At 49.5% G+C, this 26,301-nt stretch overlaps 1 protein-coding gene across 1 annotated transcript in view; it reads right to left on the reverse strand.

The window, feature by feature from the left end:
- The window catches only part of EPHB1 (EPH receptor B1), a 456,002-nt gene that overhangs the window by 318,568 nt on the left and 111,133 nt on the right, over window positions 1–26,301 (reverse strand). The window contains exon 2 of the mRNA XM_081574131.1: window positions 709–773. Within this exon, the coding sequence (XP_081430257.1) occupies window positions 709–773 (65 nt within the window). The remainder of the gene's footprint in view (window positions 1–708; window positions 774–26,301) is intronic.

Consider the following 26,301-nt stretch of genomic DNA (forward strand, 5'->3'; position numbering starts at 1 on the left):
CACTATCCACACCCTCCCATGGTCCAGACACACAGACTCTTGTTCTTACATCATTTCATGACCCCATCCCTTTTAATCAGCTATTCCTCCTACTTGGAATATCTTTCCAGATTCCCTATTTACTGCCTGTCAAACTCCTACTCACTCTCCAAAGCCCAGCTTGCATGCACTTTTTCTGTAAAGGCTTCTTGTCTCCCTCTGAAGTGTCTCACTCCCAGTTCTGTGCCCACACCTGGCTGTCAGTCTCCCCATTGCCACACAGGAGGGATACATTTCAACTCATTCATGCAGGCGGTGGATCCCAGAGGAAGCCATGAGCTCCTCAAGGTTATTCTACTTTGCAGCTACAGATTCTGACCAGGTGCATGAACACTGAATGAATGAATCCAGAACATTGTTCTAAGGCAGCACCAGGTGAAAGAGAGCCTCAGTCCTTCTGAACTCGAGCTCCTCCTCATGCCCTGGCCCCTCTTCAGCCCCACGGGCATCTGGATGTCTGTCCTCCCCATCACCACTGACTTGAACACCCAACTACTGGCAGCCACTGGCCCCAGTCCCACACAGGCCTTGGCCACCTGCTGCTGCCTCTCTGTGGATGGGCCATGGACAAAGCCATTCACACCTGTAATCCACATCCCAGAGGGGCAAGTCAGGCACTGCTCCCATGACTACTCATCAGGACAGGAGGACGGACAGTCTGACACTCACCCCTGATGCGGGATTGGCGGTCCAGCCCAGCTCTGCAGTAGCCGTCCTGGTGTCCATTAAAGTTTCTGAAGGTCAAAAAAAGAAAAAAAATGTTGAGTCAGAAGAATTACTGGACAGTGAAGTTACTTAGGACTGTAAATGTCAGTACTAGGAACCCTGGGCTCCTCTGCCAAGCCTACGGCTGAGGGGAAGAGGTCTGCTAGGAGGACACAGCTCGTGGCAGAGTTAGGTACAGACCTCAGGTGTCCTGGTGCTAAGGCTCTACCGAATGACCCCAAGCCACCTGGGGGGTGGTGTGTGACGTCATCTGCCTACTCATCACTTTAACCCCGAGACATGGCATTTTCCCACATCACTCAACCTATGTGTTCTCCACAGGCCATGGTGACCCAGTAGCCAAACCTAATTCCCTCCTCAAGTCTTTCTCAGCCACTTCCTTCTGATCTCCGACTTCCTACTCCTTTCTCCCCACTCCTCTCCTCTGCTTCCCCTTAGGCATCCATGTTGACACTCTCAGCTGATCTCCCTTCAACTTCTCTGGCCCCAATACTCAGTCCTCCCACAGGTCCCTTTGCCTCCGGGCCCAGATACATGGCCACCCCCTTCCCAAGACTCTGCTGGAAGCTCATGCGGCTTTGGCAAAGGCCTCACCCCAAACACACATCTCAGACTTCAGGGGCCTGCTTCCTGGTCACCAATCCCTCTGGCCAGTAAGGGAAAGACGGACACCCTGACTTGGCTATGAGCCCCCAGGGGCACCAGGGTGGCTACAGCACATGCACCAAGATCACCAGGGACCATGTAGCAATTACAGAGCTGATATTTACTAAAACTGTTTTTGGGCAGATAGCAGTGAAATGTCCTGAAAATGGGGCAACTTTTTCTTTTTTCTTTCTTTCCTTTTCAATCTATTATTGACTGCTGTCAGCCCTACCTCTCGATGGAAACTTCTCCCCAAAACCTGACTAGAGCTTTGATCAGCAAGTCCAAAAGACCTTTTTTTTTTTTTTTTTTTTTTGCTGGGGGTTTGTTGTGTATGGTTTGTGTGTTTTGGCTGTACTACATGGCATGTGGGATCTTTGTTCCCCAACCAGGGACTGAACCCATGCCTTCTGCACTGGAAGCAGAGTCTCAACCATCAGACCACCAGAGAAATCCTTTTCTTTTTTTAAATAGTAGCTTTACTGAGGTAGAAATGACATGCAATAAACTGCACATAATTAAAGTATACAATTTGATAAGTTTTGACATATACTTATACCCATGAAACCATCACCACAATCAAGGTAAGAAACATAGCTATCATTCCCAGAAGCTTCCTGTCCCTTTGTAATCCCTCCTTCCCTCTAGCCCCTGTCCCATCCTGTCACTGTCCCCAGGCAATAACTAATCTGATTTTTGTCACTGTAGGTTAACTGGCATTATCCAGAATTTTATATAAATGAAATCATATATTTTCTTAATCTGGCTTAGCTCAACATAATTGCTTTAAGATTCACCACGTCTGTGTGTATCAATAGTTCACTCCTTTACATTGCTGAGTAGTATTTCATTGTATAGAGAGACTGCATTTTGTCTACTGATTCACCTGTCATTTCCATTTTGGGGCTATCATATGAGAGCATATGAGAGTTCCATTTTATCCACATCATTGCCAACACTTGGCAAGGTCAGTCATTTTTAATTTTGGCAATTTTAACAGATGTGCAGTGGTATCTCATTGTGGTTTGAATTTTCATTTCCTTAATGAAGAGTGATGTTAAGCATCTTTTCACATGATTTCTTGTCATCTGTATACCTTTTAGTGAAGTGTCTGATATTTTTCCATTTTTAAATTGGGTTGTTTCCTTATTGTTGAGTTTGGTAGGTTCTTTATTCTGGATACATGTCCTTTATCAGACCAGACAGTCTGCAAATATTTTATCCCACTTTATGACTTATCTTTTCATTCCTTTAATAGCATCTTTCAAAGAGTAGAAGTTTTAAATTTTGGAGAAGTCTGATTTATCAACTTTTTTCTTTTATGGTTTGATGTCATACCTAGGAAATCTTTGCCTAACCCAAGACTACAAAGGTTTTTCTCCTACCTAGGTCTATGATCTATTTTGAGTTAAGTTTTGCCTAAGTTGGAAGCCTTGAGTCATATACACAATTGTGAGAGTCTTGTTTTTTTTGGCATGGGAGTCCAGAGTTCCAGAAGGGCATCTTTCAAAATCACACGATGGTGCTCTTTAGGCTAGTGGAGGTGTCTTATGCACTTGAACTTTCCAAGGCACGTATCAAAGCATCAGGCACAGCACACCCGAGCTGCACAGGTGGCTCAGCAAACATGGGCACAGGACATAGACTGGATGTGTTGTTTTGGTTTCTCCCTACTCTGTTTCCTTTTCTCCTGAACATCCCTCCACCCCCTGTGAACAGTCATTCTCTGTTCTCTATTCCAGGCAGGAGATGGGAAGTATGAATGCAGAAATTTGGGCCCCTTAGGAAACAGAGGAACTCCTGGCATAAACCAAAGGATTAGGAAGAAACCTACCCTGTGGGCAGGACTGAGGCAGTGAAAATAAAGTGATAACCGAGGAGCTGTAGTGAGCCAAGGGGTGTCCTATGCCGTCGTCTCTCAGTGCTCAATCCCAGAGAAGGGATGGTGGGAGTCTGTCCAGGTGACAGGGCCTTAGACACCCAGCATTCCAGCCTGGAGTGACCCCACCCGGCAGACATGGCATAGATGGAGCAGACAGAGTCTTTGGGCCAGAACAGGTCTAATGAAGGGGCCCCAGAAGCAACCCATGGTGACTTGCATGGACTATACCCATGGCTCAGATGGGGTCCAGGTGATCTCAATGGGTACCAGTATGGACAGGGGTCAGTGAGGCACCTACTCACAACCTGACATTACATAGCCCCCTTGACAGCCCTTCTTCCTCCCAGTGGAGTGGGGGCTCTCACTGCAAACAGGGAAATAAAGCAAATACAGTGAGTTGGGTTTATTAGCCCATCCAAGCTCACTTGGAGTTGGATCAAGAGTGGCGCCCCTTGCATAAACGAAGGAACGCAAGCACAGGAACAGACTTCTTGAGTTTGTTTTCTCCTCCGATTCTTCCGACAGCTGGGGAGGCTGGTTCCTGCACGGAGCAGCCCTCCTTCTCCCCCGCGTCTCCACTTCACAGCACTAATAATGATCATAATGACACACCAGATTTACATAATACATGTCTCCAAAGGCACTCCATGAGGCCCTGGAGAAATTCATCTCCATGATTAAAATGCCTTTGCCAGGTGGGCCTGAAGCAGGAGTCACTGAACCCACTTGGCAGAGTTGGGGACCAGGGTACAGAATAGCGTAGTGCCTCCTTCAGGGTAACACAACCTCCCATCCTGATGCTGATAGCCTCAAATCTCAGCCTGCTGCCTACTGGGCAGACATGGGTGGCTGCGGACTCTGCAGTGGCCCTGGAATGGAGAATCTTGCTCATAAAGCTAAGAAGCCACAAAAGCCCCCCAGAACTGCACATATTGCAATAAAAATGTATATGGAGGCACTCTCCAACTTCAGGACCATGCTGAAGCACAGTGAAGAGCAGAGGACATGGGCAGGGAGGGAACTAGAGTCCAGAACCCAAAGTAAGAAACAGCCTTCACTCCTAAATCTTCCAAGGACTGGTTTGTTCTGTTAACCCCGTGAATACAATCTAAGAGTTCATTATATTCATAGTTCCCTGCTCAAGGGCTATAACTGAATCTGTTTCTAAATAATGTTTTCCATCCATCTTCTTGGACAGAAGTTGCAACGAGAAGAATCCATTTCTCTGCATCCTGCCTGCTGCGGAGATGGAAGGCCACAAAACCATAAACCATCCACTCGATATGATTAAGGGCAGTTTCTTTTCTGGCACAGAGCGCTCCTGATTATGGCATTACACTCTGGTGGGGGCTGAATTAAAGTGATTTGAGGAGGTTTACATCTCCCTGGAGAAGAAGAGAGTACTCATTTGCATTTATAAAGCATATTGAGAGTTCTGGCAGAAAGTTATGGTGGAAGCACAATTAAATATTTACCATCACTTCTGCTCTCAAACAGTGGCATGGGGACCAAACCAGCTGGAGGTGCATGTGTTGCTGTCAGATCGCATGCCTACAGGGGACATGACTCTGGGACCCATACCCACCACCAGCCTCTGCTCTCTGGGCGTGCGTGCTTACTGCCCAAGGGAGAAAAGCTGGGGAGGGCACATGGAGGGCAGAGAGGGCACTGGTGTAGGCAGATGGGGTCCAGGCCCCACTTCCATCACATAGTGACCATCTCTCTCCCCTCCCTCCTCATCTGCAGAACGGAGGAGGGCTCGTTAGAGCTCAGGGCCAAGAGTGGACTGCATGACACAAAGCACTGCAAAACGAATGCTTTTATTATTATAACTTAACCACTCCAAGTTCCAGTTTCTTAGCTATGAAAAGGATCTAAAGAGGGTATCTGTAAAATACCTCTAAGATTTCTATAAGAACTAATGATCATAGATATCTATGGATACCTCATCTACCTCCTTCCTTTAAAGACCCAGGAGTGACACAAGCAGAGAATATGGCAGCGAATCAGAGCAGTGGGTCCCCTGGAGGGACTCTTGGTCCAGTGGAGAGACAAGAAGCAAAGTCTCACTCAGCATTCTGTTCCAGCTGAGACCATGAGAAGAAAACCGAGAAACTTAAGGGAGTGGATGTGTGGGGAGTAAGTGGGTCCGTCCCCAAAGACACATGCCACTGTCTCTGGGCAGAGGCAACACTGGCCTCCTGGGCAGGGGTGGGCTGTGGTAGGGGTGAGGAATGGAGACACCCACCTGCCACCTGGGAGAGATGACAGAGTGATCAGGAGAAGCAGAGACAGGTCAATGCAGATGAATTGGGAACCTTCCCAAACCTAAGAGGGGGGTGAGGAAGACTGAGCCAGAGGGGAGGGGAGGCTGCAAGGGGAGACAGAAGGGGGTCTCTGGCAGGAGCCGGCCAGACTGGCAAGAACCCGAGAAGCCTGGGGCACATAAGCAGCCTGATAGAGAGACCCCATTTTCCCAGGGAACAATTTCCCTTCAGTGGTTCTGGTAGGGAAACCCTCAGGGTCCCCCCTCCAACCACGGGGGGCCACCACCTGAGGGTCAGGGTGGTGGGGGCAGGTCTGAGCCCCCTGCACAGAGGAAAAGGCAGCTGCCACCTGGCTCTGCAGACAGTTCCCCTTTCTGTCTGGATTGGCACCTTGGGATGTATTGACATTTGGGATGAATTAGATGCCCATCATGGTGAAAGAGAGCTAAATAAACCCTCTCCTTACAGTTCTGCCACTCTTTCTGGAGAGACATTAATCAGACATTCAGCTGAAAATATTTACAACGTCCTTCCATGGTGGTAACAATATACAACAACATACACAGATGGAATGGGGGCTTCCGGGCCTCCACTGAGCGGAGCCTCATGTGTATTTGATAAGGCAAATCCAAGGACCTTCCAAGCAGGGAAGAACCAGCACGGCCGTGCCGTCACTGCCCGGTGCAGCCTTCTGTGGCTCACGGAGCTCCCGAAACCCAGCAGCCACAGCCCAGAGTCACTCCACAAGTCCAGGTCCTCTCAGGTAAAGGCCAGGAGTTGGAGGTCAGCCCACTGTAGCCCCAGCCTCTCCCTCAGCCTTCACGAGTGGGATCACTGGAAGAAGGCTGAGATGCGTGGCATCAGGGGGTGATGGTACCCATTCAGCAAAGGTTGTCTGAGTCACTCCCACAGGCAGGTGGGCGCTGTGCAGGAACCAGAGACAGAGCAGAGGAAAACAGACACCCCGGCCCTCGAGGACTTTGCAGACAAGTGAGAAGACAGAAATTAATCAAATAACCACGCAGCTAAATCTGCAATTACGGCCTCGCTGAGTGGCAGGAAGGGGGAATCCCAGGGACAGTTGTGAACACTGAATAAAATGACAGGTGTGTGGAGCCTGGTGTGCAGCTGGCACTTCCTCCTTCCTTCCCCAGCCCCGGCTGATGGAGGCACAGTGACTAGCCCCTTCGCACACACACACACACAACTGTCCCAGGATTGAGTCCACATTAGCAGCAACGAGACATGTAGTGAGCAGTCTCCCCCACTCCCAAATCCAGAGAGTGCCAGTGCTCACAGTGCACTGGGCAGCTCTGACCATGGTGAGGTCTCAGGCTCTCCATGGGACCCCTATGTTGCCCTCCAGACCTGAACTCATCACAAGAACCTGAGCTTTCCTGGAGCTCACTCCTCCAGCCACCATCCCAGGCTCCTCGGTGCCTCCACTCATGGCCTTGCTCCGTCCATCACCGTGGCCTGCCAAAGATGCAGCCCAGGCTCACTGCAGGGGCCTCATGGGGATCTTTCTCCAGGTGTTCCCTGGGGATGTGTCCTGTCCTAATACATCCCATTTACTGGGCAAAGAACTCCTGATGATGCCCACAAGATTCCTCAGGTGTCTGCCACTCCTGCAAACCTCAGCCCCTGACACAGGGTCCCGAAACCAATAGCTCCTCAGCTCCAACTTCACACTTGCCCAGACTTCCTATTGCCAATTCAGTCCAGCCTCCCAGCAATCTCATCACCAACCTTCTGAACAGGCTTCAGATTGCCCCCCAGGACAGAGGAGTGAGAGCTGTTCCGGCTCTGGGTGTGGCAATGGCTCTGGCTGAGTGTGAACTGAGAAAGGCACCAGCTAGCCTCAGGGGCTCGTGTTCTGGCATAACTGGGCCCTGGGCCCAACACAGCTGGTGAAAAAGTGTTCCAAGCAAGCCTTTCACATCTCGTCCCACGTGTCCACCCAGGCAAAGGTTCTTCACATGTACCCCGCTCCACACTTTCCCACTGCCATTTCCTGGAGCCTTTGTGGAAACCTCAGGCGCATTTAGCTTTGATTCCTTGTTCTCCCCCATCCATCATCAGATCACTCACCATGCCACAGTGACTCCTGCATCTTCTTCACTGTGTGTTCCTTTCCAGTATCAGCAGCTATGAGTCTAGGGCATTAGCCCTGCACAGTGGGACCACAGCAACCACCTCCCAGTTGGTGTCTCAACAGAGGCTCCATCTGTAGCATTCTCCACACAGCTCCCCAGTTTAGCTCCTGCTGTCCATGTAACTAGTTCAAAGGCAATAGGGCTACACTCAGCAAAAGCTAATAGAATCTCGGTTCCTCTGATCACCCACTGATGTCACCCCCAAGACACTGGCCAAAGGAAAACAGAAGGCTCTATATCATGAAGATATTCATTACAGCATTAATTAGAACATGAGAACACTAGAACCAGCCTATCCAGAGGGGAAGGAAACGCAGAACGGCACACTCACATTCACACTCCTGAGTGTTACAGTGTCACAGCATCAGGATGTCAGCAACTAAACACAGAGCAGGACACAGAACTGTGTCTGCCCCACAGATGCAACTCAGGAAACAGCGCTTCAGTGGAGTAAAATAGCGGCATGAGTACAAAGAGCAGAAAGCCAAGTGCAAGAGCTCATAGGTCAGGGACACCAGCTTACTATCACTCACATTCTCCTTATTCCTATGCTGTTTTAGAAGACACACATTCAGAAACAGAAACTTAACCTACCTTCTAAAAACCCCTATTTCATCCCATCTCACTCCCCTACTTTATGATTCCAAAGTCTCTTCACTAATCCAAGATATGCCACAAACTTCTGGCCTCCATGAAGCTTCTGCTCCAAGCCCGGCTTTTCCAAATTGACCTTCAATTTCCCAAAGGAGACCCATTATCCCCCCCACCCCGAATTGTGCTAAGGCAGGGCTCCTGCCAGGAATGGCTTTTTCCTCTTCTCTATCTGAATTCTGTTCTGAATCCTTCTTGCCCAAGTGTGCTGTAAGTACTTTGAGAAGGCATAGCTGTGACTTACATCCCATAGACTTTAATCAGATGCCTTGTGTAGCAGAAATGCTCCATCAGTTCTGGAGACCTGGGTTCAAGTCCCAGCTCCAAGACTAACAAGCAAATCAACATCTGAACATCAAAATCTGATTTTCCAGAAAGAGGTATCTCTCCTGCATCTCTGAGCCAGTGAGACCAGGCCCAGAAAGATGCTCTGTATATTCTTAACAACACTCATTGGAATAATATTTATTTACTATTAGATGGCATCACCGACTCAATGGACATGAGTTTGGGTAAACTCCGGGAGTTGGTGATGGACAGGGAGGCCTGGCATGCTGCGGTATATGGGGTCGCAAAGAGTCAGACACGACTGAGCGACTGAACTGACTGTCTCTGCCAAGTGTAAAATGTAAGGTGAAGAGGAACTGTTATTACGTAAGTCTCCATTGACTGGTACGTAAGAGGGGCTGGTGAGGAAGAGAAGCAAGCCTGAGTAAATGGAATGAGCCAGTCCAGCCCATCTGCTGACTGACTGACTGACTGGATGAGTCGGAACAGGCACTTAAACCATAAATACAAACTGTGAAATTTGCTCTTTTAAAGAACACAGATTAGTGCAGTCCTCCCCACCACACCCTTCTCCTTCTGTTTCATTCATTTCTCAAGGTGCAATTAATTATCATAAATAGAAAGAAGCCACAGCTTAGATGGGTCAGAGCATAGAAGTGCGCCTCTACGATGTGGGAGGGGCTCTGGGTCTGGTCCTGGTTTCCAAGTGGCAGAACCGGTAAACAAGCCAGAGGCACAACTCTGATTTCCCTCCCTCCCAGAGCTCTACCAAGTGAGGCTCCCTGGGAAGCAGACCAGGGACCAGCAGGGAAGCAGACCATGGGGACCTGACATGGGCTGTTCAGCTGGGGAGCTGGAGAGGGCTAGGGACAAGCCTCAGAAGGGCTGCCTTCTCTGCCCAGCCCAGCCCAGACTTGGTACCTGGCTTGGGAGGGTCCCTCTCCTCTCTGGCCTCAGCAGGTCACTTCTGGCCCTCAGTCCCTAGAGTGGTCTGTAAGAAACATGGAAAGAAACCAAAAGGAATCTCTGGAGCTTGAACGGACCCTTCTGCCTCCTGAATCCCCAGGTCTAGCTTGGTCTTATGGTGACTTAGCAGTCCATACACCAGTACCTTGCAAATGCTTTTTACTAATAAAATATAAAAACTGATTTAGGAGATGTATTAGTTTCCTCCAGCTGCTATAACAAAAGCACACAATCTAGGTAGCTTCAAACAACAGAAATGCAATGTCTCACAGCCCCGGGGGCTAAAAGTCCAAAATCAGGGTGTCAGCAGGGCCATGCTCCCCCTGAAACCTGCAGGGGAGAATCCTTCCTGGCCTCTTCTAGTTTCTGGGGTCTTCCTGGCAATCTTTGGTGTTCTTTGCCTTGAAGTTGCATCATTCCAATAAAAAGCAGAGACATTACTTTACCAACAAAAGTCCTGTGGTTTTTCCAATAGTCATGTATGGATGTGAGAGTTGGACTATAAAGAAAGCTGAGCACCAAAGAATTGATGCTTTTGAACTGTGATGTTGGAGAAGACTCTTGAGAGTCCCTTGGACTGCAAGGAGATCCAACCAGTCCATCCTAAAGGAGATCAGTCCTGGGTGTTCATTGGAAAGACTGATGTTGAAGCCGAAACTCCAATACTTTGGCCACCTGATGGGAAGAGCTGACTCATTTGAAAAGACCCTGATGCTGGGAAAGCTTGAAGGCAGGAGAAGGGGATGACAGAGAATGAGATGGTTGGATGGCATCACCGACTCAGCGGACATGAGTTTGAGTAAACTCTGGGAGTTGGTGATAGACAGGGAGGCGTAGCATGCTGCGGTTCATGGGGTCACAGAGTCGGACACAACTGGGCGACTGAACTGAACTGATCTCTGCCTTCAGGGTCACGGGTGAACCCAAGTGCCTCTTTCTTCACATGGCCATCTTGTAAGATATCAGTCATATTGGGTTAGGGGTCCAACCTACTTTAGTATGACCTCATGGTAACGAATTATATCCACAATGACCCTTTCAAATAAGGTCATATCAAAAGGTACTGAGGTTAGGGCATCAACCTAGGCAATCATTTGGAGCCAAGGAAGTGTCACTAGACACTCATTGCACAAGTGCTTGACAAATCAGAGTTGGTCATCTGACAGCGAGCACTGTCATGCCCTGTGCTTGGTCCTGGGGTGGGCAGTGGAGTGTCTTAAGGGCCTAAGGTCTCAGCTAGGTCCTAAGGCCCACTCTGAAGGATGAGCTTTGGTCCCCCAACCCCAGCCTGCCCTGGCAGTCTTGATTGAAAAGCCTCGGCCCTCCAGCTACCCTCTAATTTCTCCTCAGCCCTCCTTGTCCAACCACCAAAGGACCCTGTCGCAGCCTCCTTCAACCATGTACACCGTGCACGGGGCATCTGGGATGGGGCCACAGTCTCAGCATGAGTGTACCAAATGCCTTTCCTGCAGGCTGCCCGCTTAGACACACTGGACCCTGTGTGGTCTCACCCGGGCCTAAAGGGAAGGCTGACGATGTAGCCCGAATAGCCAAGCGGCTCCCCTGACTCCACGTACACTCTGAGGCCCAGGGAACATGAACACGCCAGGCCTCCCCTGGGTCCCATGTTATTCTCCATGCCCTGGTGCTGGTGCAAAGCTGGTGAAGCTGGCGTGTAGGGATATCAGCCACAGCTTTACAGCCACATCCCAAACCCAGAGACCCCAATACTGCCCTCTTCACACATGCCTCCCCATCCCAAGGTGGGGCATGGGCTCTGCAGCCAGAGGGCAGCAGCCTCCAGCAGCCAGGCCCGCTGGGCTGGACACGGGGACATTCTGAGTTAACTAACAACAAATGTCTGTATAAGGGCCCTTATCAGGTATGGGGACCCACAGTGGCCTATGGAGTTGGGGGGTTGGGGGGAGAGGGTTATGGACTCATGCACACACATGCCCCACAGCCTGTCTTGTTCATGAGTGTGACTCCAGCAGCCTCTGCTATGGAAAACACAGGTCCTCTTGGTCCAGCGTGTCATGGCTTCATTCTTCAAGACTATGGCTGAAGAATCACTGGTTTGAGAACAATGGTGCTGGGCAGTGGTCTTCTCTCTCATCAACAGTCTCATGTGCCACCAGGGAGGGTCCCCTCTTGCGAGGCCACCAAGAACTGAAGGCAAGAGTCTCTCCTCACATCCAGAGAAGCTTGGGAAGAGGTCAACAAGCAGCTCAAACATGACTGAGCGACTTTCACTTTCACCCTTTGAGTTTTCCCAAGGGCCAAGGTCAGGGACAGCACTTCAGAACAAAGGCAGAGCACCTGCACGCCTGTGCTGTTACCTACTCATCATCCTGATGGATCAGGACCACCGGGTCCACCTTTCACAGTGAAAGGATTTCAACAGTGTTCTTGCCCAAGTGGAGGTGGAGGCTCCGTGGCGGGCCCGCCCTTGGGAGACTGTTCCCTTGTGAGGCCCTGCCTGTCCCCTCCCCAAGCCCCTACACTTATTCTGCATGGCATGCCACCCCCAGCTGGCTCCTCGATGCAGGAGGGGATTTGGAATTCAAGGACTGGTGGCTGCTCTCCAACAAAAGAGAAGCCCTGAGCAAGTGAGACTGTACACAGGCACAAGGAAAAGGGGAGACTGAAAGTCTTCATTTTAGGCACAAAATGCCAAACAGCCCCTCTGTCTTCCGCCTGATCCCTTATCTACATTCTTTTCCTTTTATCTCAGCTCCCTTTCCCATTCTGATGTCTATATTTCCTGATCCTTCAAGCTGGTCAGACATCATCTTAAATCCACGTGCACCTCTCCTACGTCTGAAAATACCCCATAGCCAGAGAACTGAGAAGAAAAGTGGGTCTCACTCATCCTGGCTGGGGATCTCTGACCCTCCGCAGCATCAAACATCTGTAGGCAGAACCCAAACCAGCCAGATGGTGTCAGTGGGCACAGGCAAAGTAGACCTTGGAGGCTCCTCTCTGCCCGGGCATGATGGGCAGCAGCTCCAGGCACACCCAGGCCATCAGGCACTGGGGGGCCTGTAGCCAGACCTGCAGCAGAGCTCCCGCCCAAGCCCTCGCCTCCTCCTGACCCAGCTTCCCACCCCAGCACCAACACGGGCGCCTTCCAGCAGCAAGGAGAGAAAGGAGAACCACATAGGAGTGTTGTGGTCCAGGGACATCCTTTATCTCTCTGCTCCTACACACTGATGGTGCCGGCCTGGCCAGGAGCCCACTGCTCAGTGCCTCACCTATTTGCATTTTTGTGAGGAGAGTCAAAGACCCATTAAAATGGAGAAGCCTGGCATTTTGCAGTCTCCCAGCACTGTGAATTCTAAGGGAGATTAGATCCGTTTGCCCTGGCCATTTTGACAGCCCAGTGAGTTGGCGCCAATGGCACACAGGTAAGAATCATGCATAATAAGCCGGCTGCCTCTGCTCCTCATCCACAGGAGGACAGAGGGCTTCTCACTTGCTGGGGGATGCGGGCACCTGGGGGCATCAATCACCCTGGAGAAGAGAGGGGAGGAGAGGCCACACGCCCATGCAAAATGACTCTCTGCAGCCCTAATGAAGGCCGGCGATGGATGGTGGCCTGGGCTCGTTAATCAGAGGGAACATGCTGCCGTCTGCCTCTCCTTCCAGCCCTCCTGTGCCTGCATCCTGGATTGATCTGTGGCACAGTAACTTTCAGATGTCACTGCCCCCTGCCAGCGGCACCAGGGGGAGGGCTCTAGTAAGGGCTTGGGGGATGTGCCAGAGAAAGAAGGAATGGGAGCTGGCAGGCAGGCCCTGGCCTTCTCCTGGACATATCCTGGACCAGCCTGGGGCTGATGACTCCTGAGGGGCCACCAGAGCTGACACACCCCCTTGGGGCCTCTTCACAGAGTGCCTCCCACCAGATACACAGACATCCTCTTCCAGGCGTCTGTATCCTTGGCATGGCCATGGAGGGGTGCTACCCCACGGCACCACTCTCCTGGCCTCCAGCCTTCATGCCCAGTCCACCCTCCTCTCTCCAGAGAGCCAGACTCCATCCAGAAAAATGCCCAGAGTGGTCAGTTAGCCACTCTACTGTTGTCCACCCCAGGAGTGTGGGCAAAGAGGGTCCAGGCTCTCATCACATGCTGACGGCAGGGCCAGGCTACTCTGCAGGTCTGCCGTCTTCTGGTCTGCTCCCTCTGACAAATTGATGTGGAATTGGCCACCCTTCTGCTCATCTCACTTTAGTTGCTTGTTACATGGAAACAACCGCATAAAATGTCTCCTCTGCAGCTAAGGGTGCTGTCTTAAGGCCTGGGTGTGTGTGGGAGGGCATCTGGGTTGTGATGTGGCATTTGTCCAGTCCCCAAAGCCTGATGGCTCTCAGAGGGTGACAGTTCCTGCCCTGGAAGGTTTCAGGCCCCAGATTGCCTCCTGCCCTCCCTTTCTGGAGCAGAAGGCAGCTCAGGCATTCCTGGCCAGAGGAGGTGGGGAGCAGGACTTCGGCTACCAGGCCTGCCAGCCCCCAGCTGGAGCAAGACAGCAGGACGCCTCTAAGGCTAACAAGGGAGCCTCAAATTCTCTGGAGATATTTCTGTACAAAGGCATTCACTGTGGGGAGGACACTAATGGTGTCGAGACTGTTTGGGGTCTCAGGAAATGCTGGGTGCCAGGGGCCAGTCAAGTCTACTGATTGGAAAGCACAAATATAATAGAAGCATTCCTGGAGTGCTCCTCGGCTGTCTTGGTGATGATAGAGGGTTCTTAGGAGCAGGACTGACAGGCAGGGCAGGACAGGCTCCCTGACAAGGAGAGGCACAATGGCAAAAGGTCAATTCCCAATGCCAGGAGGCATCATGGAGTTACAAGGGCAGCACCAGAGGGGCTGTGGGCATCACCCCAGTGACCACCACACCCACTCAGCTAGAAGAGGTCAGAATTACAATCTCACAGACCAGAGGGAGCCATTCCCCTAGCAGGCTCCTCCCTGGGTCTGCTACTGGTGCTCCTACCACCACCTCACAGATGACGGTGGCTGTGCGGTTCAGGAGGGCAGGTTCAGAGCCCAGGACAGACAGACCATCACAAGCATTCAAAATCCATCCAACAGATCAGGGGAAATGATGAAAGGCAGAGAGTGACTGAGGCTGCCCTGAGAGTGCAAGGAGAGAGGTGCGGTAGAATGCGGGCTTCAATCACCAGGGGGGGTTCCTGCAGGAAGCATGATGGGGCCACCACCTTGCAGCCTGCAGCCTGTGAACCTGGGGCCTGATTCATAGAGCAGGGCTGGCACATGGGTGAGGCACAGAAGGTCCACAAAGGAAACTGACATCACTCACAGAACCTATAGGACATGGGTCAGGGACTCGCCTGAGAAGGAGCCCAGAATGCAGGCCCTACAGATCTGGGGTACCAGTGGCAGGTGGGCTACACCCTCAGGGTGGGAGGAGAGCATGGCTGGGTGGTCAGACAGGCTTCCACAGAGGGTGTTAGGGACTGTGGCCAAGCCTCAGAGAAATGGACACATGTGGTGGGGTGGAGGGTCGGTGTGATGAGGACAGACTCACTCTCAGAGGCTCTTGCCTGAGAGGAAGCAGAAGCACAACCCCTGTCTCCTCACCGAGGGCCATGGAGTCCCCTGGAAATCGCCTCCTCCTCCTCAGGGACAGAAGGTTACAGGGAAGGCTGTTCGTGGACTTGGCCTTGCACTCTCCCTGATGGCATGAGGCAGAAGTATTGTGACTCTCCACTGTGGTTTTTTGGACAAAAGAACAGACTGAAAAATCAAGTCTGCATTTCTCCTCCTTTTGAACTGAAAAAAGATTAAGTTCAGTGACACAGGATCTGGAGCTCTGTTCTTTGTCCTCCAGCCTGCATCTGATGACCAGTCCAGACTTCACCTGCCCACTCCACTTCCTGCCTACCCAAAGGCAATCGGAGACTAGGCCCAAATCTGGGGGCCACTCTCAATTCAGAACCTCTCAAAGTGGGTTTCCCTGATGGCTCAGATGGTAAAGAATCTGCCTGCAATGCAGGAGACCCAAGTTCAACCCCTGGGTCAGGACGATCCCCTGCAGAAGGGAATGGCTACACATTCCAGTATTCTTGCCTGGAGAATTCCATGGACAGAGGAGCCTGGCACGCTAGAGTCCATGTGGTCACAAAGAGTTAGACATGACTGAGCAACTAACACACACACAAACACACACATGTTATAAAAAGCTCCAGAGATTTGCTGCACTCCTCCTCCCCAGCTTCAGGCTCTGATCCAGCACTCTCACCAGTTGGTCACTCAATCTTTTTGCTTGCATACCACCCAAGATGAGGCACTCACTACCTGCCCAGCTGGGCCATTTTCTCATCAGAAGTCTGCCTCCTGGGATTTCCTTTCTTCAACACTTGCTGTGCCCTAAAAGCATCCCCACAGCACCAATTGCTCCCCTTTCTCCATGGCAGCTCTTCCGAGTTTTCTCTCTCCCAGCCCCACGCTCTTGGCTCCATCAGCTCTCCTTCCAGCCCCCACCACCTCTGACAGATCTGAACATCACATGAGAGGGAAGGGGGCTATCACCACCCTGCTGGGCATATCCTACTTCTCTCTTCATCTCCCTGTAGATCCCCTTACCAAGCATGGGGATGTAGGTCCCCGTCCTCCCCCACCAAGCATGCCAATCAAGGCTCCTCGGAGCTCTGAATCCATTGCCAGTGCCCCTTTCGAGTCTCTTCTTCCTGGCCCTCACCTCCCGCCTCCTGTTCCCTCTGCCCACTCCCTTTTTGTGCTGTTGTTGCTGCTTAATAGGGTGTTTCTGGGATGAACAGTGTTTTCAGCTCCAGCTGGGAATACATCCGGCCTTTCCCAGCCCCGCCCCTGTCCTCATGGAGCTGGTGAAGGTCTAAGGAGAGCTGGGCCCAGACAATGGGCCAGCAGACTCACTTGAGAACTCACAAAAGCCCCATTTCCCTCCATGTAGCAGAGTGACAGGCACAGAGAACAAACTCCTGCCTGAATGCCGCCCACGTGGGATTCTGTAGGGGCTTGGGGCCCCTGAGCAGAGAGGCTGGAGCTCTTGGGCTCTGGCCCCAAGAGAGAGCCAACATGAAGGGTTGGAATTCACAGAGCTGCAAATTCCCAAGGGCTTGGCATAGTCCCCACCTCATGCGGCTACTGGGAGCACCAGCACCTCCAACCCTGACACCCTGGGGCTCTGGGTGCACATATAGAAGGGCCCATATCCTGTGTTTAGATTCTAAGAGATGAGGGCATGTGAAAAGGAAGACAGGATATGAAGCTCCCGGCACTCCAGGCTTCCTGAGGGTGGGCAATGTGCCTGGAGAGGCAGACATGGAACACTGGCCCCTACGCATCTGCCGTGAGGACAGGTGAATGGATCAGTGACTGAATCTGTGAAGGGATGAGACCCTAGTGGGGGTGTCAGCTCCGGCCTCCAGCATCTCAGGGGAGGAAGCTTACCTGGAACACACTGGTCCCTAACTCTGCACCAGAAGACCCTAACCTTAAGGGCAGCAACATGTAAATCCTGGCACGTGGGAAGGAAGAGCACAGGTGAGGCAGATTTGCACATGGACGACTACTCCTTGCCTCCCATGTACACTGGACTGGTGAAATGTGGACCGATTCCAAGACTTCTGTTAATTTTTAAGTTGAGTAATGCAACCAAGGATACATTCTTTATTGTAAAATGTCCATTCTCTTTGCCTTCTCTTGATATCCATCACCAGTACTACTGGCTGGCTTTCATGGGAAAGAGGCAGAAGCCACCTTCTCCCTACTTCATAAGACTCACTCTAATGGACAAGACATAACATAACATAACATAACATAACGATGATAAACGGCAGATAGCAAGCATGTGTCTGTTTGGCAGGTCCACTGGTGTTGTGATTCAAATTCACATCTCAGCAAAATGACCTGGAACTTCACTCTACAATAGTCACAACTCAGTGTTAACTTTGGGAATGGCTAGAGACAACGAGCTGTGTTTTCTTTATGCTTCGCTAAGATCCATGGGCTTGCCTCCCCAAACTTTAGAGAAATGATGCCCAGCGTTATTTACCAGCAGAGGAAAACCCACGCCTACCTCCTTCAGAGGCCCCTTACCTTGTCATCCATTCTGTAGCTAGGAAAGCACTGGAGTTGAAGTCACAGGACATGGGTTCTAACCCAGGCTGTGTACGTAAGACCAGTGTGGTCTGGGCAACCCACAAATTCTGAGCCCCATATTTCTCACAGGGAACATGGGTGCAAATACCTGTTTCTCAAGGAAATAGGAAGATCAAATGAAATGTGATTTGTAGAGGGTCTATTTTTGTATCTAATCTATAATAATCACTCATTGATATTACCTATTATTATTTTTAAACAGTTGGATAAAAATTATTTATGCTTTTTATGAAGGATATAAGTCAAGACTTTTTTTTTTTTTTTCGGCATGAGGATGGCTGGTTGGTTACTTTAGCACCATTTGTGGAAGATACTATGTTTTGTTCTATTGTATTGCTTTCACTCCTTACTTACAAATCCTAAAAGATGATGCTGTTAAAGTGATGCATTAAAAAATAAGAGATGGGAATACCAGACTACCTTACCTGCCTCCTGAGAAACCTGTACGCAGGTCAAGAAGCAATGGAACCAGACATGGAACAACTGACTGGTTCAAAATTGGGAAAGGAGTATGTCAAGACTGTATATTGTCACCCTGCTTACTCAACTTATATGCAGAGTACATCATGAGAAATGTTGGACTGGATGAAGTTCAAGGTGGAATCAAGATTGCCGGGAGAAATATTAATAACCTCAGATATGCAGATGGCACCACCCTAATGGTAGAAAGTGAAGAGGAACTAAAAGAGCCTCTTGATGAAGGTAAAAGAGGAAAGTGAAAAAGCTGGCTTAAAACTCAACATTCAAAGAACAAAGATCATGGCATCTGGTCCCATCACTCCATGGCAAATAGATGAGGAAACAGTGGAAACAGTAACAGACTTTATTTTCTTAGGCTCCAAAATCACTGAAGATGGTGACTGCAGTTGTGAAATTAAAAGACGCTTGCTCCTTGGAAGGAAATCTATGACAAACCTAGACAGCATATTAAAAAGCAGAGCCATCACTTTACTCACAAAGGTCCATCTAGTCAAAGCTATGGTTTTTCCAACAGTCATGTACAGATGTGTGAGTTGGACCATAAAGAAGGCTGAGCACTGAAGAATTGATGCGTCAGACTGTGGTGCTGGTGAAGACTCTTGAAAGTCCTTTAGACAGAAAGGAGATCCAACCAGTCTATCTTAAAGGAAATCAACACTGAATATTCATTGGAAGGATTGATGCTGATGCTGAAGCTCCAATACTTTGGCCACCTGATGCAGAGCTGACTCATTGGAAAAGACCCCTATGCTGGGAAAGATTGAAGGCAGGATGAGAAGGGGACAGCAGAGGATGAGATAGTTGAGGTTGCAAAGAATCGGACACGACTGAGCAACTGAACAACAAAATTATTTTCACTCTTTATCAAAGATCAACTGACCAGCGTTACATGGGTCTACTTCTAGGCTCTCTATTCTTTTTGTAAATATCACACTATCTTGATTACTGTAGCTTCACAGTAAGTCTTGAAATTAGGTAGAGTCAATCCTCCAATTTTGTTCTCCTTCAATACTGTGTTGGCTATTCTGAGTATTTTGCCTCTCCCTATAAACTTTAGAATCAGTTTCTCAATATCCACAAAATCTTTGCTGAGATTTTGATTGCAATTACATTGACTCTGTGATCAAGTTGTGAAGAACGGACATCTCGGAAATATAGTCTTCCTATCCATGAACATGGAATATCTCTCCATTTATTTAGTTCTTTAGTCCTTCCTTGAACTGATTCATCAGTTTTATAGTTTTCCTTCTACAGATATTATACGTGTATTGTTGGATTTATAACTAACTACTGCATTTTGGGGAGTGCCAATGTATGCATTTTATTAATTGTCCTTGGCTAGCCTTTATTGTTGTTGTTCAGTCACTCAGTTGTGTCCGACTCTTTGCAACCTCAACTATCTCATCCTCTGCTGTCTGCAGCACACCAAGCTTCCCTGTCTTTCACCATCTCAAACTCATGTCCATTGAGTCAGTGATGCCATCCAACTGTCTCATCCTCTGTTGTCCCCTTCTCCTCCTGCCTTCGATCTTTCCCAGCATCAGGGTTTTTCCTAATGAGTCAGCTCTTTGCATCAAGTGGCCAAAGTATTGGAGCTTCAGCTCCAGCGTCAGTCCTTCCAATGAATATTCAGGATTGATTTCCTTTAGGATGGACTGGTTTGATCTCCTCGCAGTCCAAGGGACTCTCAAGAGTCTTCTCCAATACCACGTAGAGTCTATATAAAAGTTTTCACAGATATCATCACATTTCAATTACAAGAGAAGCATTAGACCTACACAAACTCTCTGCGCCCCAGCTTGAGATCTTACTACACAAACCGGACATAATATCATCAGCCAAATGAGTCTTGGCTTGCATTCTCCTAGACCTATACAGATAATATACATCTTTGTTAGGAGAAGCACAGCTCAAGGAGCAGTCTTCCAGCCCAGCCCAGGGGTACACCCTCCCAGTTGGCCTTAGTTTATCACTGGCCCTCTGCAGTGGGGCTGCTAGGATATGCACTGCATAGCCTACACTGGCAGCTGGCAAACTTCCTATAAAAGTCCAGATAGTAACTATTTTTGGCTTCGTGGGCTACAAGGTCTCTGTTATAGCTGATCAACTTTGCCTGAAAATAGGCTACAGGCTATTGTTTGCCCACTCCTTGTCTCGACAGGCAAGGGCTCTGGAGTGGACAAATGTGCTGACAACACTTGTTCAGCGATAGTTAAATTTTTCTTGTAATTTTCATCAACAAATTCATTATTTAGCATATAATAATAACATATCCTTCCAGCCATTGGTATACCTACAAACTTCCACATTCAGAACACCAGAAAGACACCAGCTGGGGCCCTGGGAATGTTTGTGAATGAAAACAAAACAAATAAGCTTTATATTCACGGATAATTTTAGCAAAGTGTACCTGTGGAAGATAACTGGCCCAATTCTGGCTTGTGATGCTGTCCTCTTGGGCTAACTGGTTTCTACCAGATTTGGGAAGGTATTTGAGTCCTTCCTGGGCTTCCCAGGTAGCACCAGTGGTAAAGAATTCATCTGCCAATTCAGGAGACATGAGAGACGCAGGTTCGATCCCTGGGTCAGGAAGATCCCCTGGAGGAGGGCATGGCAACCCACTCCAGTATTCCTGCCTGGAGAATCCCATGGACAAAGAAGCCTGGTGGACTACATCCATAGGGTCATAAAGAGTCAGATATGACTGAAGTGACTTAGCACACAGGCACATTGAGTCCTTCCTAGAAGATCTGAAGGAAAACTGGAGAAACATGGGCAGCATAAGCCTTATTCACCATTAATGAATTTGCAGAGGAATGTGTAAAATTAGTGTGTTTGTCGGTGGGAGTCTGTGGACCTGGCACATAATGAAAATCTGTCATCCCAGGAGCACTCTTAAGGGCCCTGAGCTCAGGGAAGAGTCTCCCCTGGTCTGACGGGGCCACAATCAGAGGAATGATGAAGGAGGGGGAGAAAATGCAGCACAGGTCAACCAGGTGGCGGATGTAGAAAAGCCAGCTGGTGGTCAAAAGGGACATCAGAAGGGAAGACAACAGCAAGATGCTCTTTCAAAAGAGGCCAAGATCTGCCTGCCCAGGAATGACGGAAGGGTGGCAGGGCTCCAAGGCCTTGAGGGCAGCTTGGGGGAAATGGACACAGTAAGGCCCCGGTCACCACCCAGCAGAAATATCACTGAGGCCAGGTTTGGTCAGACCTTACAAACAAAGGAGTACTGGGATCATCAGGGTCACTTCTCAGAGCCTCCAGCATAAGACACAGCTGTAACTAGCACTGTGATGGCAGTTTCCCAGGGCTACCTCCAAACTCCTCCCACAGTGAAGGGAAACTGGGGCATCCACAAAGATCAGATAACAGCCAGCTCGATGCTCAGGCCGAGGCTGTGCCCTCTCCACACCTGGCTCGTGTTATTGTGAATGGCTGTAATGCATGATGGCAGGGGCTCCTGGGTGAGAAGGCTGGACCCCCAACCACACCTCCAGTGCAGAGGAGCAAGGGTCAGCACAGTGCATTGAGCTGTGTTCCCCAAAAGATACATCCAAGTCCTATTCCACAGTACCTGTGAATGGGACCCTACTTCCTGATGTAATTAAGGATCTTGAGCTGAGATCATTCTGAATTTAGGGTGGGCTTTAAATCCAGTGGCTTGTGTTCTTAGAAAAGAAAGAGGCCTGACACACAGAGATACACGTGAGGACAGATGCAGACCCTGAATTTCTGCAGCTGTAACTAAGGAACACCAAGGATCAGCGCCGACAGAAGCTGGGAGAGTCTTGAATCAGCTTCTCCCTCAGAACCTCCAGAAGGAAGTACCCCGCAGACACCGTAGTTTTGGACTTCTGGTCTCCAGAACAGTGAGAGAATAAATTTCTATTGTTTTAAGTCCCCTCAGTTTTTGGTTTTGTGTGTTTGCTCTTTTTTCCTTCTGTTGCTTGTTTTTCCTTTCACAGCAGTTCCTTTATTGTTGTGGTTCAGTTGCTTGGTCGTGTTCAACTCTCTGCAACACCACGGACTGTAGCACACCAGGGTTACTGTCCCTCACTATCTCCCGGAGTTTGCTCAAATTCATGTCTGTTGAGTCGGTGATGCCATCCAACTATCTCATCCTCTGTCACCCTTTTCTCCTCTTGCCTTCAATCTTCCCTAGCATCAGTGTCTTTTCCAATGAGTCAGCTCTTCGAATCAGGTGGCCAAAGTATTGGAGTTTCAGTGTCAGCATCAGTCCTTCCAAAGAATATTCACAGTTGATTCCCTTTAGGATTGACTGGCTTGATCGCTTTGGTGTCCAAAGGACTCTCAACAGTCTTCTCCAGCCCCACAGTCTGAAAGCATCAATTCTTCGGTGCTCAGCCTTCCTTATGGTCCAACTCTCACATCCATACATGACTACTGGAAAAACCATAGCATTGACTAGACGGACCTTTGTGGGCAAAGTAATGTCTCTGCTTTTTAATATACTATCTAGGTCACTCACAGCTTTTCTTCCAAGGAGTAAGCGTCTTTTAATTTCACAACTTCAGTCACCATCTTCAGTGATTTCGGAGCCTAAGAAAATAAAGTGAGTCACTGTTTTCACTTTTCCCCCATCTATTTACCATGAAGTGATGCCACGATCTTTGTTTTTTGAATGTTGAATTTTAAGCCAGCTTTGTCACTCTCCTTTTTGACCTTCATCAAGAGGCTCTTAGTTAGTTCCTCTTGGCTTTCTGCCATAGGGCGGTATTATCTGCATATTGAGGTTATTGGTATTTCTCCCCGCAATCTTGATTCCAGCTTGAACTTCATCAAGCTCGGCATTTCACATGATGTACTCTGCATATAAGTTGAATAAGCAGGGTGACAATATACAGCCTTGACAAACTCCTTTCCCAATTTGGAACCAGTCTGTTGTTCCATGTCCAGTTCTAACTGTTGCTTCTTGACCTGCGTACAGGTTTCTCAGGAGGCAGGTAAGGTGGTTTGGTATTCTCATCCCTTTAAGAATTTTCCACAGTTTGGGGTGTGTGTGTGTGTGTGTGTGTGTGTGTGTGTGTGTGTGTGTGTGCTGGGACAGTGGAGGAAACGTGGTAGAGGGTCAAGAGTCTGTTGGGTTCTGGGCAGGAGAAAAGAGCCCTGGGTGGTCAGGAAAGCTTCCTGCAAGAGGCAGATGATAGGCAGCTCGGTTTATGCAAAGGATTTGGATGGGAAGAGACATGAGAGGATGGAGGGTTTGGAGCCGTTTCTCAAAGGGTCATGTTTGGAACTGGGGAAAGAGAATACATGTTCCAGGAGGAACCAGGTAGTGTGGTCAAATCAGGGAGGTTAGTGAAGCAGCCAGCATTGTTACTGCAAGACTCTTCAGAGCAAGGGTGAAGGGGCGAGCTGAGAAGGGGGCCCCAGGGACAAAAACAATCTTCAAAGCTGCCCCTGGACAAGCACTCTGGCCACCTAGGTGAGGGACAGTAAATGGATCTGTGAGTGTAGCCATGTCAGGGCCAGGCTGGTGTTGTCTGGCCAGATCACCCTCTCCATCCTTGGCCTCCCTCCCACATCACTCAGGAGCTAGGCATGATGCTGGAGGTGAGGGGAGCCCAGGTCTGGGGTGGAGACATCTCTAATAAGACCCCAGGGTAGCAAAGGACCCCTCCCAAACGAACACAAGCAACTCCATCTTTTCTAGTCAGGAAGAAAACTTCCAAATTAGGAAAGAAGGCAAGATAACAGGCACAGACTGTGTTTATCTTCATTTTATATCCTTTACGATGAGTTTAATGACAATGTCTCACTTAGGCACAACTACCATCCCCCTGAAGAGCACACTGATCCTGATTTGGTTCATTCACAGCTCACTCCTGGGTGGAATCCTTGCCCCAGCTCCCCAAACTGTGCTCAATTCAAGAAGGGGCAGCAGGAAGTGGAGAGGGAGGGAAGTAGCCCCTGCCTGGGGCAGCCCCCTCACTACCCCTGAGCCCACCCCAACCCAGTTTGCCACTCATCCCCCAGGGAGTGCACAGCTCAGTGTGGCCCCCAGGCCATTCTAACTGGTCCTGTAAACCCACCCACCACATGCTTTGCATCCTCTTTGTATCCACCTATGAGCAACCTAGATAGCATATTAAAAAGCAGAGATACTACTTTGACAACAAAGATCCATCTAATCATAGCTTTGTTTTTTCCAGTAGTCATGTACGGATGTGAGAGTTGGACTATAAAGAAAGCTGAGCGCCAAAGAATTGATGCTTTTGAACTGTGGTGTTGGAGAAGACTCTTGAGAGTCCCTTGGACTACAAGGAGGTCCAACCAGTCCATCCTAAAGGAAATCAGTCCTGAATATTCATTGGAAGGACTGATGCTAAAGCTGAAACTCCAATACTTTGGCCACCTGATGAGAAGAACTGATCCATTGGAAAAGACCCTGATTCTGGGAAAGATTGAAGGCAGAAGGAGAAGGGGACGACAGAGGATGAGATGGTTGGATGGCATCACTGACTCAATGGACGTAAGTTTGAGTAAGCTCTGGGAATTGGTGATGGACAGGGAAGCCTGGCATGCTGCAGTCCATGGGGTCGAAAAGAGTTGGACATGACTGAGTGACTGAACTGAACTGAACTGAAGCATCTTTACCCAGCAGCAATCTCTATAGCCAGGCTGAAAGAAAGTGAAAGTGTTAATCACTCAGTCATGTCTGACTCTTTGTGAGCCCTACCAGGCTCCTCTGTCCATGGAATTCTCCAGGCAAGAATACTAGAGTGGGTTGCCATTCCCTTCTTCAGGGGATCGAACCCAGATCTCTGGCACTGAAGGCAGATTCTTTACCACTGAGCCAACTGGGAAGCATCTGAGCTGATGGATGAAGCTTGTGTGCTTCCCAAAGCAGAACTTTACCCTCCTACCTATGTCTGCAGTGGCTAGGCGGTCAGGAATACGCAGGGTGACAGAGGAATGTTAGATGTCATGGAGGGTGGAGGGTGACTGGAAGACCATGTGGGAGGTGAAGTGGGGCGCTGCCTGTGGTGGGCACAACCACTCTGGGAAGCCCACAGATGGTGCAAACGTGCAGATGCAAAGTGTTAGCTTGCAGGAGAGGCTCGTGGGCCCCCTCCATCCACTGCTGCAAAGAGGAGGCTGATCCCTGGTGTCTTCTCAACCTCCTCCATCTCAACTTACCAGAGAATCTGAAAGGCTTCCCTCCCAAGGGAGGCACCTTTCTGTAGCTAGCTGAGAGCAAGGCAGACCCTTCTGAAGGACCAGCCCACACATCCACCATCCAGCCACCACCACCCACCTTCACATGGCCTGAGGGACTGCCTGGTGATCAAAATACATAGCTGCTCCTCCCCACCCCTACTACCCTTGCAGATTTGGCTGCTGTGGAGATCATTTGTCTCTCAAAGTATAGCTCTGTGACAGGCGATCCAGTACCTGCCACCAGGTACAAAGCCTCCCACCCCCAAAGTACCAGGTTAAAACAGAGAGGAGCCATACAGAGGCTCAGCTGACCAAAACAAGCAACTTTTTGTCAAAAATAAATATCCTTCAGGCTAGCAAAGCTTGAATAACTTACACAAACACTATATTTAGATACTTCAAGGCAATTTTTCAAGTCTGTGTTCCCTAAGTCACATCCAATGTCGTCCGTGACTACCTCACAATGGTGATCAGCCACAAAATTCATTTCCTGCCTCCCACGCTTGGAACCCGCAGATGCTAGCTTCAGTTTGTACCCTCAAATCTCTCTGCCACAGCCCCTCTATCTAGAGGGACTTCTCCAACCATAAACTCCCCTCCCGTCTCCTGCAAAGAGAGTCTGAAACAACCTCTAGCAAGTGTAAAGGCCTGACAACCTGGACTCTCCTCCAGACAATTTCTGCGGGGATGTTACCCCACAAAGCTCACGCACTTCCTGAAGCCACCCCCCTTCCCACCCCTCCCCATCCCTGCAGCTGCCTTCTTGCACAAACTGCCTCAATAAGATGAAAAGGACTGTGTCCCTCAAACAGAAGAGAATATTTTGAACAGAGAATTAACAGCAAATTA

Source organism: Giraffa tippelskirchi, chromosome 2, assembly GCF_054371585.1.
Source record: "Giraffa tippelskirchi isolate mGirTip1 chromosome 2, T2T-mGirTip1v1.2.pri, whole genome shotgun sequence".
Taxonomy (NCBI): Eukaryota; Metazoa; Chordata; class Mammalia; order Artiodactyla; family Giraffidae; genus Giraffa; species Giraffa tippelskirchi.